The sequence below is a fragment of the Thermobia domestica genome, chromosome 5 (assembly GCF_964235325.1).
Source record: "Thermobia domestica chromosome 5, izTheDome1.hap1.1, whole genome shotgun sequence".
Classification (NCBI taxonomy): Eukaryota; Metazoa; Arthropoda; class Insecta; order Zygentoma; family Lepismatidae; genus Thermobia; species Thermobia domestica.
The window spans coordinates 236,115,005-236,135,295 of record NC_137458.1 but is presented as its reverse complement, the minus strand read 5'-3'; the positions used below and the strand labels follow the sequence as shown (position 1 = coordinate 236,135,295).

At 37.2% G+C, this 20,291-nt stretch overlaps 1 protein-coding gene across 1 annotated transcript; it reads left to right on the top strand.

Moving 5' to 3' along the window:
- The first annotated feature begins 415 nt into the window (after positions 1-415).
- Positions 416-3,160, top strand: LOC145685440 (uncharacterized). The gene has a single exon (XM_081757835.1). The coding sequence runs from the start codon at positions 416-418 to the stop codon at positions 3,158-3,160; it is 2,745 nt and encodes a 914-aa protein (XP_081613961.1).
- Positions 3,161-20,291: the final 17,131 nt, after the last annotated feature.

The following is a 20,291-nucleotide window of genomic DNA, read 5'->3' as shown; positions in this document are numbered from 1 at the left end:
ATATACAGGTGGCAGCGATCATTTTCCTATTATAACTACACTTGAAGGAGTTACTTTTCCGAGAACGCCCAAGGCTCACCTTTCGCCATATGCTCCAACCGTTTCTCGCATTCCTCAATCATACAATCGTACAATATACCAGAATGCGACCGACGAACTTTTCCGGTATTTTTCAGTACAAGTCACTCCTATCAACACCTCTTCTTTCATACATATTATAGAAGCAGCAGCATCAGAAGCCTCCCCATCTACTTCTCAAATTCCTGGCCAGACTCGAACCCAAGCATCCCGTTCCCATTTTCCTTGGTGGAACAGACGTTGCCAACAACTCCTAAATGATAGTAAACAGAAGCAAAAGGCATTTTTTAACGAAAAGAGTCAACAAACATATGTACTCTATCGCCAATCCCAAGCGATGTATAAACGATACATCCAGCAATGTCGCAAACAACACTGGCAACAATTTTGTGCCACGCTCCACCCACAGGCTACTTCGTCTTCTATTTGGACGTTTATACGGAACCAAATTTCAGGATCTCCTCCACGCGCAGTTCTTACTGACAGTCTACCGCCTTGGATTGATGAATTTCATCGCCTTCTCACGCCTCCAGAACCACTGAATGACAGACGAACTATACAACCTCTTCTTGATCCGGAGTGTGATTCACCAATCTACAAGAATATCACCATCCAAGAATTGAATCTGGGGTTAACTGCTCGGCGATCCACTGCTCCTGGGAGAGATCAGATTAGATACCAACACTTGTACGACCTATCTCCATATGGTCGATCTGTACTTCTTCAAATCTACTCTCAGATATGGAGGACAGGACATATTCCTTCTTCATGGAAAGATTTAGCGGTAGTCCCTATACTTAAACCACACAAACCTATCGGGTTGGCTCAGAGTTATCGTCCGATTACTCTTATTTCATGCGTCGTGAAAGTTTTTGAGAAGATCATCCTCTCTAAATTGAACTGGCACTTGGAATATTATTCAGTCTTCCCACCCACATTAACTGGTTACCGGAAAGGCATGTCATCTTTGGACTCGGTTGCTGCTCTTCTTCTCGATATCTGGAACACATTCCAACATCGACAGTATTTGATTGCCGTTAAACTTGATCTGGAACATGCATATGACTCTATCATTCTCGATCGCCTCATCACTCACATGGCACAACTCCAACTTCCTACACCTTTTCTCCGATATACTCATAATTGGTTGGTACAACGTCGCATCTGCATCAAATATCATAACAGATATTCTTCTTATCGTTTAACATCATTGGGTATTCCTCAAGGCTCTAGTCTCTGTCCCACTTTATTTAATATATACACACTCTCTCTCCATCAACGCCTTAGAAAACTGGTTCGTATTCAACAATACTGCGACGACATGTTGTTATATGTAAAAACTTCCAACATAGTGGATGGGATACGCATTTTGCACGACGCTCTCCTCGAACTTCACTCCTGGACCTCTGAAAACGGCATGTCAGTCAACTGGGCGAAGTCTTCTTGCACTCTCTTCACCCGCAAACGTTTTCAACCTCCCATCCATCTCACGGTAAATAACACTCTTTTACCAGTTACACCTACTTTACAATATCTTGGTTTTCATCTCGATTCTAAACTAAATTGGAAGCATCATCTCAAAACAATAGCACTTAAAGCCCAACCTTATTTTAAGTTGCTGTCTTGCATCAGCCACAAGGGTTGGGGAACAGATATATCATCCCTGCAACAAGTCAGTACTCAATGTGTGGATGCAAAACTTCAATATGGCGGAATATTACTTTCTCCATTACCTAAACGGATCAGCGAACATCACATCCGTCTTCAAGCCACAACACAGCGAATTATATTCCGACAACCAAAGACGGCACCTTCCTCTGCACTTTTAGAAGAAGCTGGAATAATTCCTTTCCCAGTGAAAACATATTTTATGGCTAAAAAATTCCTCCTGCAACGCATATGCTGCACCTCCTCCCTATTATTACCAAAATTACAATTCCTATACAATAGCAACCTTCATACCAGACTTCCATATTATAAACAGCTACCTTGGATATATCGAGCATTCGTTAGTATACATAACTGGCTCAATCAATTGCATCGAGGACCGAAATTACCATGTTATACTGCACAATACAATACTCTTTTACTTTCTCCTACACTTGAGCAACCGGTGGTCTCTTTCAAACGTCTTCGATCCAATCAGCCTCAGATAGTGCGCCATCTCTGGGAACACCACATTCAATCTCATCACTCAAATACCATTTTAATTTACACGGATGCTTCTAAACAGCATACCGAACATGGATCTGTCGTTGGAGCAGGAATTTATATACCAGCGCTTAATTACGCAGAGACTCACCGACTTCCACCGAATACATCCATCTATTTAGCAGAAAGCTGGGCAATTCGCACGGCATTGAAAGCCGCTCTACAACGAAAACTACCTAACGTGGGAATTTGTAGTGATAGCCTTAGTGCGTTACAAGGTATATGTAGAACCCCATGGGCATCTGCCAATACATGGTTATACATCAATATTCGCAAACAGCTTCGAATATTACATAATAATCATCAAGTAGTTACGTTAATTCATACGCCCGCACACTGCGACATCCCTGGGAACGAAGTTAGCGATATCCTGAGCAGATATGCAACACAACATGGCACACCGATACATCTCCGGCTCCCAGCATCATCTTTCGCCGAGATGCTGCTCCAGAAACGGAAAACCGAATGGCGAACCTACCAACAACAACAACGATCAGGACCAGGAATTTATTATTGGCAACTAGAACCGACTCCCACCACGAGAAAATGGGAGGCCCCTCATAATTGGACAAGAAAACATCATTGTTTATATTCTCGCCTTCGTCTACATACTGCTCAGACTCCCATCCAGCAATATAAACAGCAGCAGCGCCCCTCACGCTTGTGTTATTGTGGACTAACTGAAGGTTCTATTGACCACCTGACCTTTCAGTGCTCTCTAACGCCTGGCTACCGTCCGATACTCAACACAGTCATTCATTCTGTTTATTTCACTAGCCCCGTAACAGTGTCTTTCTTACTAGCTAACAAAAACCACCTTGTTCTTTATCATCTGCTTCAATATTACATAGTGAACAACTACGACTTGTAATGGTGTCAAAGTGATCAACAGTGCAGTGCTTATATTATTCATCGCAGTTTGTAATATATAGTTTCTTCGACAGAATTAGTGTTCCACATGAAGTGATTGTTTCTATTGTGTTTGTTTATTTTGTTCCCAAATTGATCCTTGACCATTCATCTCTACAAGTATAGATACCCATTTAACCGTCTGTATTGCTCAGCGGACGAGTTCCTGGAGCATCAAAACATTGAGAGAGAGAGAAATGTGCATGTAAATATACATGTATATATATATGTATATATATATATAGAAATTAGGTGATGATCAAGTCTAGACACATCATTTTCCAGGATTTACAGGTAAAATACAACTCTCTGTATGTAAAGACATATCTTAACAAACAAATTTCTGCAGGCGGCAGAATTAAATATTAAGTAATAACAATCATAAGTTTACTCGTTTAAAATAATTATAAGTGCTTTAAAACGGTTAAAATCAGTGAGTACCAATGAAAGATTACGGTATTAGATAGTATTTTCGAATGGCATGTAGAATCTCTCCCGTCTACTCGTTTCATGGCTCCAGAAACGAAAACAATCTTCCTGCTTGGCTTCTAAGCCCTTTGCTTGCTCATCTGTATTTTATGAAGTAATTAACACTGAAGGTCTTATGTATGCAAAGTTGGGGGAGAAAATAAAAGCTAATCCTATCTTCCGCCTGTGGAATATTTCGGAACAGTGTACTAAAGCTATATTTAGCGGTACAAGTGTAGCGCTACAACTGTGAAATTTTGACAAGTCCTATAGGAACTTGTGTCACTGAGGAAAAAGTAAGACTCGGGGTATTTTCGACTTTGGGGTATAAGTACGTCTCGAACATGTCACCCAGTGCAAGTCTTTTAGAGAACAAGAAGGAAGTTAGTGAAGTCGTCATGCAAGTTTACTTTTGGCGCACCATTCGAAATAATTGTTGAAAAAGGGTTCACTGGAGCAGACAGTTCTACCAAATAGAAAATTTGTTGGTAATATACAGGGGTGCCCACAAGGGGGAGCTATGACGCAAACTGCGTCATTGAAGTATTTGGGGGGGGGTTAAAAATCTATATAAATATGTTTGAGAGGGTGTAAAAATAAATCGAAAAGATTTTTTTTTTTTTTTAATGGAAGAACACCTACGGATAGGCAATTGAGGGGGGGTGCGTCATGGACACGGGCTACGGTGGGCACCACTGTAATATACGATGTAAAACATTTTTTGTGAAAGAAAGAGTGTAAATATAAGTAATTATTGACAGTGCAAAGCGTATTGAAATAAATTTTGATAGTGAAAATATTGTATATGTAACTGCTCTTCGGTATATTTTTTGAACTGGGGGGCCAAAATATTTTGCTTACATTTCGTGCGTTCTTGCTACATTTTCTGTATTTTTTGATAGGTTAGGTTAGTTTAGGATATTTGGATTTGGGGGGCTACAATTCTTTGCTTAAAATTCGTGCTTTCTTTCTATATTTTCTGTGTTTCGATGGTTTAGGCTAGGTTAGGTTATGTTATGTTAGTAATTACATTTACGTAACATCAACTCGTTTCTCCTGTAAACATGACGATTTTACCTAATTTTGCTCCCCCCCCCCAGTTCCAAAATTACTCTGTGCTCTTCCACTATCCTTGTTTACGCGTATACGCCTCGTCGCTTACGCGCCTGCTTCCTACGGACGCACCCCCTTGCTGACCCTCGCCCCCTGCTGCGCTCCTGCACTGAGTTGGTTAGCATTCATGCTTTTTAGTGGTCACCTAGCACAAGTTGTTCATGTTTTATGGATGTAGTTTTTATACCGTACGTCCACGCTATATTTATATTGGGTTCTCCTGAAGTCAATCTGCAAGCATGTTTTGCTAAAAGAAATACAAGACTCTGGCTTATCGTGTAAATCTAAGAAATGTGTCAACATTTGGTAGAACTGTTTGCTCGAGTAATGCCTTGAAAGATTATAATTTTTTCACTAATTTAATTCGTATTGTTTCCTAAATGACTTGAGGTGGGCGACATGAAAGTATCTCACATGAGTTTGGTAAAACTCAAGGGGGTCATCATGAGCAATTGTTGGAAGATTACAATACTTTTACGACTTGCGTATAAATACGTGGTCCGGACATATGCAAAAAACTACAATGGCAGAAACAAAACAACCTGTGCTAGGTGGCCACTAAGCACGAATACTATCTTGCCGAGTCAGGGCAGGTCGAAGCTGGGACGTTTACTTTTGGTGTCCTGTACCAAAACTATTACCTGTACCTTGTTTCTGCTTGGAAAAAGGTATTTAAAAAGAAAATTAAAAGTAGCAGGTAATACCTTCGCACAAATTGAGGAACTGTTGGCGCAGAGTAGTTTGATGAAATGGTCAACCTATAGATCAAAATGTAAATTAATTCAGTACGTCTTACATATAGAAAGTAGTAATATTAGTAATCAATCTAGGACTAATGAAATAGTAACTTTTTCATGGAATATCCAAGGATTATGTAATAAATTATAGTTGAAGATTATGTTTCTAATCTGAATGTTGAATTTTTTTGTCTTGTTGAGCATTGACTTCGTCCTAGTGAAATTAATTTTTACGTCCTCAAGGGATATGGATTGAGTAACAGCTATTGTAGACCCATAAGGAAACATCGGAGATGCGCTATCTTTATTAAAAATACATACTCTCATAGCCCTATCCTTAGTGTAAATACCATGTCTATTGAAATGGTCTTTGAGGTTACATCATCATACTTGCCTGATATTAACACAATAGTTGCAGCTACATACAGACCAAATGTTGAATGTAAAGATTTTAAGTTATTTATTGACAGAATGAACAATCTTCTAGAACATTTAAATACTTTTAACTCCAATATTATTTTATGTGATGATTTTAATGTTGATTTTAAGTTGGAAAACAACATAGAAAGTATTACGTTAAATAATGTGTCCTCTTCATTCATTGTTACTACTGATATTACCAGGCCTAAAATTGGACGTGGTAGTTGTATTGACAATATAATACCTGTTATCGACAGGTCTGTTGATAGTTCAATCGTTAAAACTACTGTCTCTGATCACTGGGCGGTCTTAATTAAATCTGAGGTGTATTTTTTCAAGGTAACAGATAAGACTAGTAACAGTAAATGCAGGTTAAGGATTGGCTTAGTGAGAGAAGAAAACATAACAAGATTTCAAGAGATACTATCATTAGTTGATTGGAACTTTATGTATAGCTCCTTGCACGATGCTAAGGATAAACTAGAATTTTTTTTTTTATGTCTGTAATGTCGTTCTCAACTGAAGGTGCGTTTCCTGTGAAATACGTTATGGATAAGCCAACTAAACCGAAACCTACTAGAGTTAAAAGTAAAGAAATTGATAGACTCAAAGCAAAATGTGAATTTTACTATGACTATTATAGTAGTACCGGTTCAAGCATCATAAAGAATTTATGTACAGTTAGTAAGAAAAAGTTATATAAACTAGTGAGAGAATCTAGAATTGTTGGTCACGATGTAGTTTTCAGATATATTACTGATAGTTTCCTGTTGTATTGCTGGAAAGCCTTTCAGAAACAAATCTGGAAGCATTATTATTATTATTATTATTGTTATTATATAGTTAGTATCGATATATTTATTGGAGATTTTTTTTTTTAAATCAAAAATCAGTTTATCACATGTCATCTTTTGTAATATAGTGCATTACTGTTTTTGATATCTTTATGCGTGCTAATTTTTTTTATTGATATCATTATTATTTTAGTGCAATTCTTTATTGTACAGGAAATTGCTATTGGAGCTATGTCTGTTATTTCCTCATGTATAAATAAATAAACTGTTATTTGCAGTATTTTTCCAAACACGCGTCTGTAACACTGAAATAGAGAGTAGATTAAATCCTCCCATAAATATTCATAATAAATTATTACATTTCCTTTAACATATATGTATTTTTAATCTGGATTACAAATTTGCGTGTTCAGAGAAAACAACAGATCATGTAGTAGGTTGAATAATATGCATCATGATTTTTTTTTTTTTTTTTTTTCACTTTTGTGTGTGAAATCGATTTTTTCCCCTCATAGTCTCTTCATAATTTCATGCTTACAGTGTAATTAATTGTTTCAGACTCACTGGTTGCTTCGGGGTCAAGATTTCAATACTGAAGAATTAAACGGAAAGTAAACTCTAGGGAAGACTAACTAAAAGGCAACCAAAGCCTTAAAGCTGGTATAATGGCGTCTGAGCCTAAAAGTGAAGACGAAAGGTAAGTTTTCCTTATAACGTAACATATTGACGAAATCAAATAAATTTATGGTCAAATGAACCACTTAGAACAAAATTATTTAAGCGAAATTTCGAATCACTTTGATGTTTCACGTATTTTCTTTAATAATAAGAAAATAATGTGTATGTATGTCAGTTTTTCGCGCAGAAATGGATCACCTAGAACCATGGGCACCCGAAGAAAATTTTCTAGGGGCCCCATCTCACTGGTTGATATTTTTTTTATTTGTATTAAGAAAATCTGATATTTGTATTAAGAAATCTAATACATTTTGGTGATCCATGGGTTTGCCCCTGTCGCCCCCCTTTGGGCACCCATGTATAGAACCACATAATGTGCACAGGTAGATCTTTACTTAATCGAAGTATGTGCGAAGCCCTTTTTCGATTTTTAGCTCAAGAGAATGATATGAAAGGCGTTGAGAATGTATGCATATCTCTCCCAATTTCTAAGAACGCCTTGCCTGTATGCTACTACCCTCATTATATGCTCGGTGTGCGGGCTTACATAACATCAGAATATAAATACCCAAGTAAAACTTTTTTTTAATCCGCTTTTTCACATAGCTTTGCACCCTTCAAAAACAAAGCGCGTAACTCGAGTTGTATCACTCCGCGCACGAGTATTCAGCGATTGGCACAAAGGAAAATGCTTCATATGTTTCCCGCAATATTTCTGCTTCTGCACGTGCATGTAATCCTTCACTGTTAAAACTATTTTTTTTTTTTTTTTTTTTTTTTTTTTTTTAAGTGAAACACACAACAACACTCTCGCATTAGGCAAAATAGCCTATAATAGTTCTGCTCTCTTCAAAGATGACCCAGCACAGATTTTTAATATTGTTATACTATAATTATAGATGAAATTACATGTACGCTACGTCAATATTATCAACTTCAAGATTAAGCGATAGGCTGTATGTAACAGCAAGTATATTTACTCATATTAAAAATCTATTTTTTTTATCTATTACTTAAACCATTAAATAAATGCACGAATATAGGTTAAACATTTTTTCTTTCTTTCCTGAAGTTTTGTTTCTCGACATGCTTTCTTATATCCTGTAACATTTGAGCTTACAAATAGCAACTAAACTAATACAAGAAATAAGTAATTTATATATTTATTCTACGTATTCTCTAAAAGATATGCAAATTGGCACTTACGGCTTTAATTCTTCTCGAGTGAACACCACCACTAATGTCGGAATCATCACTGTCACTTGTTGAATCATCGTTTAACGATATAAGCAATCTTTCACTCATTTCGTCTGTCAAACAATCAACCTCCCACAGTCTCTTTTCTTCCTTTTCAATTACGTGATGAACTGCGGCTGCCCAGTCCGATTCGGTAACATGAAACACAGCTGTTTCAAAAAGACCTTTCACCTCGTCCAGCTTAAATGATCTATTGTTCATAGCCACGTAACGCTTTATTTGACTCCAGATTATTTCTCTTGGATTCAGGTTGCAATGATAGGGGGGTAATCGCAGCACTGTATGACCAAGTCTTGCTGCCATTTCGTCAACAACATATTTGTTATATATATGCTGTATAGATTTCACCTGTTGCAGTAACTCTACACGCATCATATCAGACGTAACTTCCACACCTTTATCTTGTAACCACTTGAATATTTCAGGCTTTCTCCATGTGGTGTTGGGGATTTTTTTTTTTTTTTTTTTTTACTTCGAACACAATGGTATGGTGCATTATCAAGACAAATTACACTGTGCGGTTCTAATTTTGGCAGCACAGATTCAAACCACTTATGAAATGTTTCGCCATTCATTTCTTCGTGGTAATCAGATGTTGACCTTGACACAAACACAATCTCTACCCCTTCGACAAACCCAGTGTCACTAGCAATATGCGCGACAATCAACCTCTTTCCCTTCCCGGAAGGCTGTTTTAATCCAAGAAAGCCTGCTTCTTGGATGTGATAGTTTTGTCTTGCCAAACCTTTGATACCGTATGTCCTGCGTTTACCCACGTCTCATCTAAATAATGTATTTTTCTACTTTCCTGTCGAAATTATTTTATTGACCTTAGATATTTTCTTCGCCATTCTACAATATCGTCTCTGTCCATCAAAGCCGTCTCACGATTTCGTTTAACAAAGACAAAACCAATGTCCTTCATAAGTCGGTAAAGTGTAGCAGCACTGAAATTTGGTAGCTCCACGTCACTGTTAATATCCTGAAGGACTTTGTTCAAAGTTGGTATCTCATTTTTGAAAAAATAATTATGTACTGTTTTCCTAATTGCATCTAAGTCAAAAGAATCATATTTGTCCACTCGGGCAACAACATTATGAGTTTTAACAGGTGAACACTGACACGCTTTTCTTTCATAATGTTGAAGACACTTCTTTTAGATACGCCAGTAACATTCGAAACCAAATTTACTATTTCCTTCACAGGTTTGTCTGGATACCACTCACACAAACTACTAAATACATTTAGCACTATTTGTTTTTCCCCTGCATTTAAAGGTTTACCTTGTTTGTTTTTTATAACAACTTGGAGACACTGGTAACCTTCCTACCTGCATGGCCATCTTCAAATATAGCGCGCGCTCTGCGTATTTGTCAGTGGTTGTAACTGTTTTCCTGTTAAATTTAATATTTTTGTGGAAGATGTCAATCCACATATAGAGATGTGCTTTTAATTGAAAGTAAAATGTTTTTAGTGTGTTTTAAAAATACAATACCTAGGTAGAACAAGTGGAATCTGTTGGGGACTATTTTCTTATGGAAGAATAATGGTCATCCGGCTCATTGTAAGTGTTGCTCACTTCTGATTTTTTTTTTTTTTTTTTTTTTCGAAGAATCGTAGTCAGACTGTTTAGTCAGTTTCAGAGAACTGGGCTGCAATGTTCATAATGGTACCCAAAGGAGAAACAGCTCTTGTACTACATTTCTATTTAATATGAGTAGTAAATAGCTGAATATTAATAGGAGATGTTATGGTGTTTTGGTTTCCGAATTATTGACCATCAAATTTGGAGTTTGACTTTAGTTTGAAATTAGGAAATATCACTAAAACGCAATTGAAGAATCCGATCTTGAGTAAACTCAACAGAGTTGTATATCTTGAACTGTTTAGTTCACAGTGCAATCTTTATTGTTGACAGTCATTCCATAAATCAATTAGGATACATAACGTACGTAATGTGCAAATATGATGAAAAAGAATATTGTACCGAATTCAACTTCAACTTCATTCTGAAGATGGTCCATCCAAATGCATCTCAAAGTAGAAAACAGTAGAATTTCACACTCGAGCCGTAAATGCCAGTTACTGGTTATTAAGAGGAAACTCCTAAGTAAATATAGATTTAAGTGTCACATTATGCTCCGAGGCTAACGGAGACGGTGGTCATGATGATAAACAAAATTGTGGAACGAAGAAAGGGGCAGGAAACTTGAAAATCCCGAAAAAACACTTGCACATGGTGTTTTTCCACCAAAAGCTCACTTGGTGCAAGTTATGATCGAATCAAGAACCCCATGCAGCAGAAGTGAGCTCTCTATACTGAGCCGCAGAGACCTCTCAAAACCGTAACATATATGTAGTGTTTCAACGTCAGTAATTACACTCTGATGAATAAGTGTGCCACTATTTCACGACAATTTCAGTTGATGTGAGTTTATTCTGATACACTTAATATTTAGCGGATATGAGAACAACTTACCTTAGGTGTGACTATTAGTCAATATCAAGAAAAGCAGGTGATTCTTACTGTTCGTCAAATTCTTGCTTCCTTTGGAATAATTCAACAATTTGGCTAATATCAGTGGAGGATGAATGTAAGATTAGGAACTAGTTAACGACTGGTACAATGAGTTGGTCCTATCAGATCTTGTAATCTTATTATGACAAAAAGGAAGTCGAAAGTGTAGATAACAGGTACCCTGCCAATACTCTAGAATCTGGGTTTTGCAATGTAATGTGAACCGTAAATTGTGAGATCTTTGATAAAATAGATAGCGTTACTTTTTGATAAAATAGATAGCGTTACTTTTGGTTTAAGATTCAGGATCATTATAATTTATTGAATAATATAAACATCCATTTTTAGCATTCATTTAGTAAACATCTACTGTTTTTAATTGTCTATAAATACAATAATGCAATTTATCGTAAGTGTGATATATGATAAGTATTCTGTAGGTGATTTCAATTTCGTAGCAGTTTTTTCTTGAAACAAGTTGCAGGGTAAATTAAGTTGTAGATGATTTAAAAACTCCTATAGTAGGTATAATATTAGTATACGACGTGATATCGTATGTAAGTTGCAGTTAGTTACGAAGATAAGAAGCAAATAAAGTTTAAGGTGATCCAGAATAATGTTAGGAGACCGAAAGTTTCAATGATGAATAGAAATGAAATGAAATGAAATCTTTGAGTTTTACGTCCCACGGTTATGCCGGTTAGGCTAAAGGAGACGGTGATAATGAGAAATGAGTGAAATGGTGGAATGAAGAAAGTGGGAGGAAACGGGAGAACCCCGAGAAAACCCACGCACACGGTGTTTGTCCACCGCAAAGTTCACTTGGCGGGGGCTGGGATCGAACCCGGGACCCCAAGCACCAGAGGTGAACGCTCTACCACTGAGCCACCGCGGCCCCCTAATGATCAATAGAGTGTGTGAGTTTGGATGGTATATACTCTTGAGACGCTGTATCGATTTAAAAAAAAAAAAAAGTTGTGGCTATCTACTACTATTTATGTTCTATATCGATTAATTTTGAAACCGAAAATGGTTAATTTGAACAGCTTCCAATTTGTATAGAGGATTAATGGAAAAGATAGACCTACTTTTTGGAAGCTGAATCGATTGCAAAAATGTACATCTTAATATCTCTTACCGCTTTTACTTTATAGGGTCCGCGGTGGCTTAATGATGAGCGTTCATCTCTGGTCCATGGGGTCCCTGGTTCGATCCCAGCTCCTGCCAATTGTCTTAAGACGCTAATTTGTTTGCAATAAATCGCTTCTCGCTATCTATTACCCTTTTCGTTCTATAGCAAGAAAAGTTGAAACCAGAAAAGGATAATCTGAACCACTTCTGGCTTGAATGGAAAGTTAACGGAGGAGATGGAACCAATTTTTCGGGCTCTGAATCGACTGCAAGAAACCGCTTCTCAATATCTGGTACTGTTTTCGCTCTGATACCTGCCGACAGACGGACAGACAAAGCCGTTCTATAAGACTTCCGACACTTATGCATATTTAAGCTGGAAGTGTAATAGGGGTGAAAACTGAATATATTCTTGGAACACTGAATTGGTTCTATAAAACCGCGTCTGGCTATATATTACCGTTTGTGTTCTGTGGTGATTAACAATGTAACAAAGTGATAGATCTCTACCACTTCCAGATTAAGTAAAAGGCAAATGGATTAGATGAATGTATTCGTGTTCCAAAACTGCACTTCTCACTATTTTTTACTGCTCTTCTTCCGATACCTGTCGACAGAGAACGGATGGACAGACAGAAAGACTTCCTATACTTATGCATAGTATTAGAGATGCAAGGGCTCGGAAAAAAACGGCTTTCTTGAAAAAAAAAAAAAAAAAAACTCGTTTTTTCTGCTTCGCTTTATTGCTCGGGAAATTTTGGGCTTTTTTGAAAATTTTGCTTTAAACTGATAAAGCAGACTTTCTTTCGCTTCTCTACAACAAAAGAACTCATTTAATTAGTGGTTGATGCAGATAATAATATGAAACCTCGAAAATAAACCATGAATTTCAAAAAGATTTTTGAAAATTCTTAACATATTTACATTATGAATTCTAAAGGATTAGCCAATACAATAAGTACTTTACAAATGATACACAAATAACTAGCAAAATTGTATGTAGTTTTTTTACTTCAAAATATCACACACCCTCCTTTTGAAGCAAAATAAAGAAAAACATGAGTGAAATCTGCACATCAAGAGCTTCGTTTCGGGTGGTGCTGTACATTCTTGAATTTTTTTATTCAAGTTTTAACTTTCATATCCATTGTATGAATATTTCGAACAAATTTTTCACTGATTGATCACATATGTAATAATCTGTTACCACCTATCATGTGCTTCGGATCTGCTAAATCGGTAAAGCTCCAAATTCTGTAATGCACTGATTGTTCCTTAAGCTTGTTCAGAATCGGGAAAGTATTGAATTTTCTGTTCATGGATCATATACGTAATAGACGGTTCATCTAAGCGTATGGTTTCTTAGACTGTAGAATATATAACCACCATCACGGTTTACCCAGTCCTAAATGTTTCTGAATTTTTAAGAAGAAAATTCAACATATCGTTAGGAAACTTCTTTTTCGACACAAAAAAAAATTAAAAAGAGTGGAAGAATCAATCACTGTTCCAATTCACAAGACGACAAAATTGATTGTAATAATTATCGAGGCATTTCTTTTAACATTCTATTAATAAGATTGACCCCATACGTGGATGAAATTATTGGAGATTATCAGTGTGGATTTAGTCGGAATCGACCAAATATTTACCATTCGACAAATACTCGAAAAGAAATGGGAATATATTACCCAGTATATCAACTGTTTATTGATTTTAGAAAGGCTTACAACTCGGTTAGTAGGGAAACCTTGTACAACATTCTTACAGAATTTGGAATACCGAAAAAGCTAGATTTATTAAGTGTTTAAATGAATCCCAGAGTGAAGTCCGAGTAGAAAAATACGAGCTTCCACGTCGAGATTGGCCTGAAGCAAGGATATGCGTTATCGCCGTTATTATTCAGTTTTGTTCCGGAGTACGCTATAAGAAAAATCAAAGATAGGAACCAGGGTTTAGAGTTGAATGGTATTCACCAGGTTATGGTGTATGCTGATGATGTAAATCTGATAGTAGAACAATCGAAAGAAATGCAGATGCCTTATTAAACGCTTGCAGGGACATGAATACAGTGAAATCTAAATACAAGGTAGTTCACAAGGATCGTAATACGGCAAATTATGAATGCGTTAAAATATAAATTAATATTTTTGACACAATGGATACTTTCAAATATCTTGGATCAGTATTACCAGACCAAAATGATACTCACAAAGAAATTAAATGTCGACTGAAATCAGGAAATTCTTGTTATTATTCAGTTTAAAATATTTTATCGTTGCCAATTCTGTCAAGGAATTTAAATCTTAAGATATATAAAATGATAATCATGCTTTAAGGTTGTGAAATATGGTCGCTTACGCTGAGGGAAGAACGCAGACTGAAATTATTTGAGAATAAAATTCTGAGACGAATATTTGGACCGAAGAGAAACGGGAGTGGGGAATGGCGGAAACTTCATACGGAGGAACTACATAAGTTATACGGTTTACCAAACATCGTTAGAGTCATCAAGTCTAGGGGGCTCAGGTGGGCAGCTCATGTAGCCAGAATGGAAGAAAGTAGGAACGCTTTCAAAGTTTTAACTGGAAATCCAATCGGGAAACGTCCATTAGAAAAACCTAGGCCCAGATGGGAGGACAATATTAAGATGGGTCTAGCAAAAATAGGAATACAGAGTAGAAACTGGATTGAATTGGCTAAGAACAGAAGTCAATGGAGAGTTTTTGTGGCCATAGAGAAACAGAGAGAATACATTTAAGTTAAGCACAACTGCACAACACATATGGATGAGTGGTTAGCTTTCGCGCTTCTATCGTGAAGTCCGGGATTCAACCCCGCATTCGACCATTTTGACGAGTCCTGGCCGACTTCCTTTCTAATCGTTTTTAAATCTTTGTTATTACTAATTACCAGCAGTGATGGATTTGCGAAGAAGGTTAGGGTGGGGATGCCTTTCGGATTGAAGCCTCTATCCCGAAAGTACGGAATTTCTAAAACAAACTAAATATTAATTTTGCCATTACTCATAAACTTCAAGCTGTCCTCAAATAAAAAAATAAATAGGAATTTTTAGAAAAACTGAGCATTAATAAGAAAAGCCCCTCCCAAAATACTTTTCTAAATCCGCCACTGATTATCAGTATAAAATGGTCTTCAAGGTTGTATCTGGAAGATTATAGCTGAATATACAAACGAAACGAGATATTTGTTATGCCTGTACTTATAAACTTAAGCTCCTCTTAAATAAGAGTTAGGAATTCTTAGAAAAACTAAACATTATTCAGAAAAGTCCCTCCCAAATATTTTTCTAAATCCGATACTGATTATTTCTATCAAATGTTATTCAAGGTTGTGTCCGGAAGATTATTGTTAAATCATTGCACAGCTACAGTATAACGGAGAAAAATCATGACAATAAAAAAAGCCAAGATTTCCAAAATTCTCGGTTTTTTCCACAAAAAAAAGCCGGCTTGTTATGTGCAAAAAACCATCGATTCAAAAATCCGGCTTTTTTGCATCTCCACATAATATACTGTAGTTTGGAAGCTCTAACAAATGAAATGAATTCAATTTGTTTTGTTTAACGAAATTTCGTTTTTCGAGAAAATGTGACCATCCCTACTAGAAATAGCGCGAGCACTTGTTTATGTGGATTGTGTCACATACTCCAACACACCTTCGTCAAATTCTGCTATACGACGGGTCTTTGGAACACCAGAGTTACCACTGTTGACTGTCAAGGTACCGTTTTCCTGTAGACGAACTTCGATTCTCACAGATATAGTGTGTGTTTGTTGGCGATCATCGGGAAAGTGCCCCGCATAAAAACCACTGACAGCTTGTCTATTGCATTTCGCCATAGATCAGGAGGAGTATATCGATGTATTCACTAAACGTATACTGCGCTATTGTACTGTTATACAGCAGTGTCTAAACTCACTGCAATGACAACGTTTGCAAAGTATAGACAGTAACTGTGCCAGATGATACATATGGAAGGCTAGCGAACCACACCATCAAACATTGTGTTTGTCAAGGTGTGTTGCCCGACACACCACCTGTGGAACGATAGTTTTAGTGTATTGTGTTTACGCTGTTATCACAACCACAGATTTTGTACTTGGTCAGCTCAAGTGTACTAGGAAAAAGCTCTCCAAAGGTATGCGAGGTGAGAAAAAGGAGATAGAGCCCACGTTTTCTTTCTGTCTTGCTTTTGTGTTGTTTGATTTCTTGCCATTTTTTCTGGTATTGCAAAACTGGTACGCTCTGTTAAGACTCTTAAAAGCCTGGTACGAACTGATCGGCTGAATTTACCACTAGGCGTGGGCCTACGGGCAAATATTTGACGAAAAATACTAAGCAATACAAAAAAAAGTTCCGAAGTTTAATAATAATAAGAAGAAAACGACGAAAATATGCTTAAAGTTGGAGTAAACGCGTATCAAGTAATAATGCATTTAGCGAGTCTGTTGGCTTCAATTACTGGTGGTCGAGAAGAATTGTACAAAAGTTGAAAATATCGTAGATTGAAAAAATGATTTAATGTCTTTTAATAAACATAATCGTATTCTGTTACAGTAGAATAAAATAATCAAAACAATTACTTATTCTGTTCGTTTCAACAACAACAACAACAACAACAACAAAAAGATTCTAGGTTTTAATTATATTTTAAGTGTTTGAATATTCACACTATTACGGGTGAATATACATAACAAATGTCATTTATTATTACACAAGTACGTCTTGCAAACATGAAGCTAATCATTCTTTACTTTTGTACTTTTTTTTTTTTTTTTTTTTAAAAAAAAGGTAAATGTATAAATTCAAATCTTTCTTTCCAGCAGATTCAAAATGTATATTCATCAGTATTTATACAGAAACGTTGCAACGAAAATATGCACAAAATAATTAATATTTATGTTATTTTGTGCTATAATTTGGTACATTGGGGCTGAGAGGCAGTGGAAACCTTTCGGTCTACGGATGGCAAACCGATAAATTCGCCCCTGCGGCTATGCAAGACGAAAGCAGTGTCTAGGGAAGGTAACACTGCGCCGTGGGAGACTGCTCAATTTGATTTATTTTTCTTTCCCACACAACTAATGTCCCCGCAGATTGATAATTGTGATGGAAACGCTTCGTTAAAGATGTAGTAAGAATGCAACCAGAGATTGTATTGAGGGTGTAATTCTAGCAGTCATATGCTGAAACTGCGAATACATCCGGAGAAACCCTAGTCGGAATCGAAAGCTATGAGATTCCAACACATTACTTCCCGAATGCTTCTGGCCAGTATTCCAATGTACATTAAAGTACCATAAGCTACGACAATGTCCCCCGGTGGATGAGTGGATAAGCTCGCCGCCATGTAATCAAGTGGTGTCTTTGTACCCAAGATTCGATTCCCGGCGAAGACACTAGTGGTTCGTATTCCATGTTAAACTGTAGATTCCGTCCCTAGGATGTCATCATCATCCCAGAGAAGACAATGGCAAACTGTCATGGGTTGACCATGGGCACCCAGGGACCTCAAAGGCCTTCAACATCACATCACGCTATGAAATTGCAAGGGGTGGGTTCTCGTATACGTCGTAATATAATCTTAAAAGATTTAGTTACGATCTTATACATACATAACTTAGACATTGTCTGCAATTGGAGAGGGTCGGTTTGCCTGAGGAAGAATACCTGCATTCTGATAGGAGTTTCAGCTTTTTGGCGTTTCCAGTGTCTTCAAGTAAACCGTCGCTCCAGATTTGGTTATTCGTTTTAAAGGAGACAGGGGGCACATGCTCTCTAGTAACACCACTGATCACGTTCGGTAGTTATGTACTACACATGCATAATTCGCCGTTTATCTACTTTTTTATTCTCTTATTGTTAAGTCTGTCTAGGTCAGTGCATAGACACATCGGATCCCAGTCCTCCCTTTGTGCAAATCCGTGTGCCGCGTCCGCACCACTCTGCTTTTGTCAATGAAGTATTACTTCCCCCAAGGTATTTGGAAGTGCTTATTGTCGCACCAGGGGCCTAAATAAGGGCCCCGCATTGCAGGGGGGGAGGCTTAAGGCATCAGGAGGTCCCAAATCGTGAAGTGGGACGTAGAGAAGGGGCCCCGTTCCACGCTGTCTGCGAGGAGGTCCACAAGCCTTTAGTTACGCCACTGTGTCGCACCTTCCGTTTCTCCACAGTGTGATGTCACATGTCATTTTCCAACATTTGCGATAGCGATATATATATATATATATATATATATATATATATATATATATATATATATATATATATATATACAGGGGTTGGACAAAAATCTAAAACGTTTGCAAAAGTGTGAAAATCATACCTAGTATGGTGTGGGGCCTTCTTTTGCGTCCAAAACAGCTTGGATCCGACGTGGAATGGACGTATACAGCCCCTGAATCGTGGTGTGTGGAATTGTGTACCATTGTTCCTCCAAAGCATGCTCCAGTTCCTTAAGAGATGCTGGTGGAGGGTAATAAGACCGAACACGGCTTTCTAACTCAGACCACAATGGCTCAATGACGTTCAGATCTGGTGATTGTGGGACCCAGGGGAGTTGTGATAGCTCCTGGTCATGCTCCTCAAACCATGATTTCACCGTTTTTGCAGCGTGACAGGGTGCCAAATCATCTTGGTAGATGCCATCACCATCAGGGAACAATACTTGGGCCATGGGTAGAACATGGTCCCCCAAAATGGCCTCATACGCCCTAGCATTCATCGTTTCATGCAGGGCTATGATGGGACCTGCAGAAAACCACGATATCACTGCCAATACTGTAACAGAACCATACCCATGCTTTAAAATTGGGGGCAGACAGTCTGTATCATAGGCCTGCGACGGTGTTCTCCATACGTAAACACGACCGGTTGTTGGAAACAAGGTGAAGGTCGATTCATCGGACCACATTACGTGTTTCCACTGCTCATGAGTCCACGCCTTGTGGTCCTTACACCACTGGATACACCTTTTCGCATTTACTGCTGTGACCAGGGGTTTGGCGATAGCGTCCCTGCCATGAATTTTCATTTTATAAAGTTCCCGTCGCACTGTTTTCGATGAAACCGGATTTTGTAGGCCGGAATTGAGTTCAGACGTAATTGTCATTGCAGTGGTCTTCTTCTTAGCTGATACAATCCTTTTTAATGCCCTCTGTAACGAGGTGTTCATTTAGAGTTATAAAAAAAAAAAAAAATAAAATAAAATAAAATCAGCTTCACATTATAACAGCGGAATTTGTGCAAACTATCTTCCCACGTTGAATTTCTGTCTGTAGGCAACAGCACTTTAGCTGTTGAATTTGTGTAACGCGACCTCCACCCATTATCCCCCACAGGTGATTGAATGGAGCCGTCGTTAGGTAGAACAAATGTACCCTTCGGGCACATCCACAGTTATAACGTATAGCAGGTTCCGAAATTAAATTATTTAATGCACAATGTTAAATAAATATATAGTAATCCTGAGTAAAAAAAAAAAAAAAAAAAAAAAAAAAAAAAGGACGAATGCAGCTCCTACTCATAAATATACTTAATATTATGATTAATGGGATAAATAATATCATTTGTTCTATTCATTAACTTTATAACAAATCCAATAAAGTAATACATATAATGACTGCTGATAAAAAGATTCCATCCAAAGAGGCTACTTCAATAGACATATATTATTTTTCAGCAATTAGGCTCATGACAGTAACTTACTAGAAAATTATATATCATCTGTAAGAATTTTTAAATATGAACAATTCTTAGTAATTTTAGATCTAACTTATTTCTTTATAATTAATTAATACAGTAATTAACTCACCAATATTTTGAGTACAATATTCCTCCTTGCTATTTGTATACTATGGGCATGGAACTTCACGTAAAACAGGTACTAACAAGATCAAATAGAAACACCTTTTTTTTTTTTTTTTTTTTTTTACGTAGCCCCAAATAACCATA

Bases quoted from the DNA above. Each gene is read 5' to 3' on its own strand.
- LOC145685440 (XM_081757835.1), top strand. From the start codon at position 416: ATGTATAAACGATACATCCAGCAATGTCGCAAACAACACTGGCAACAA.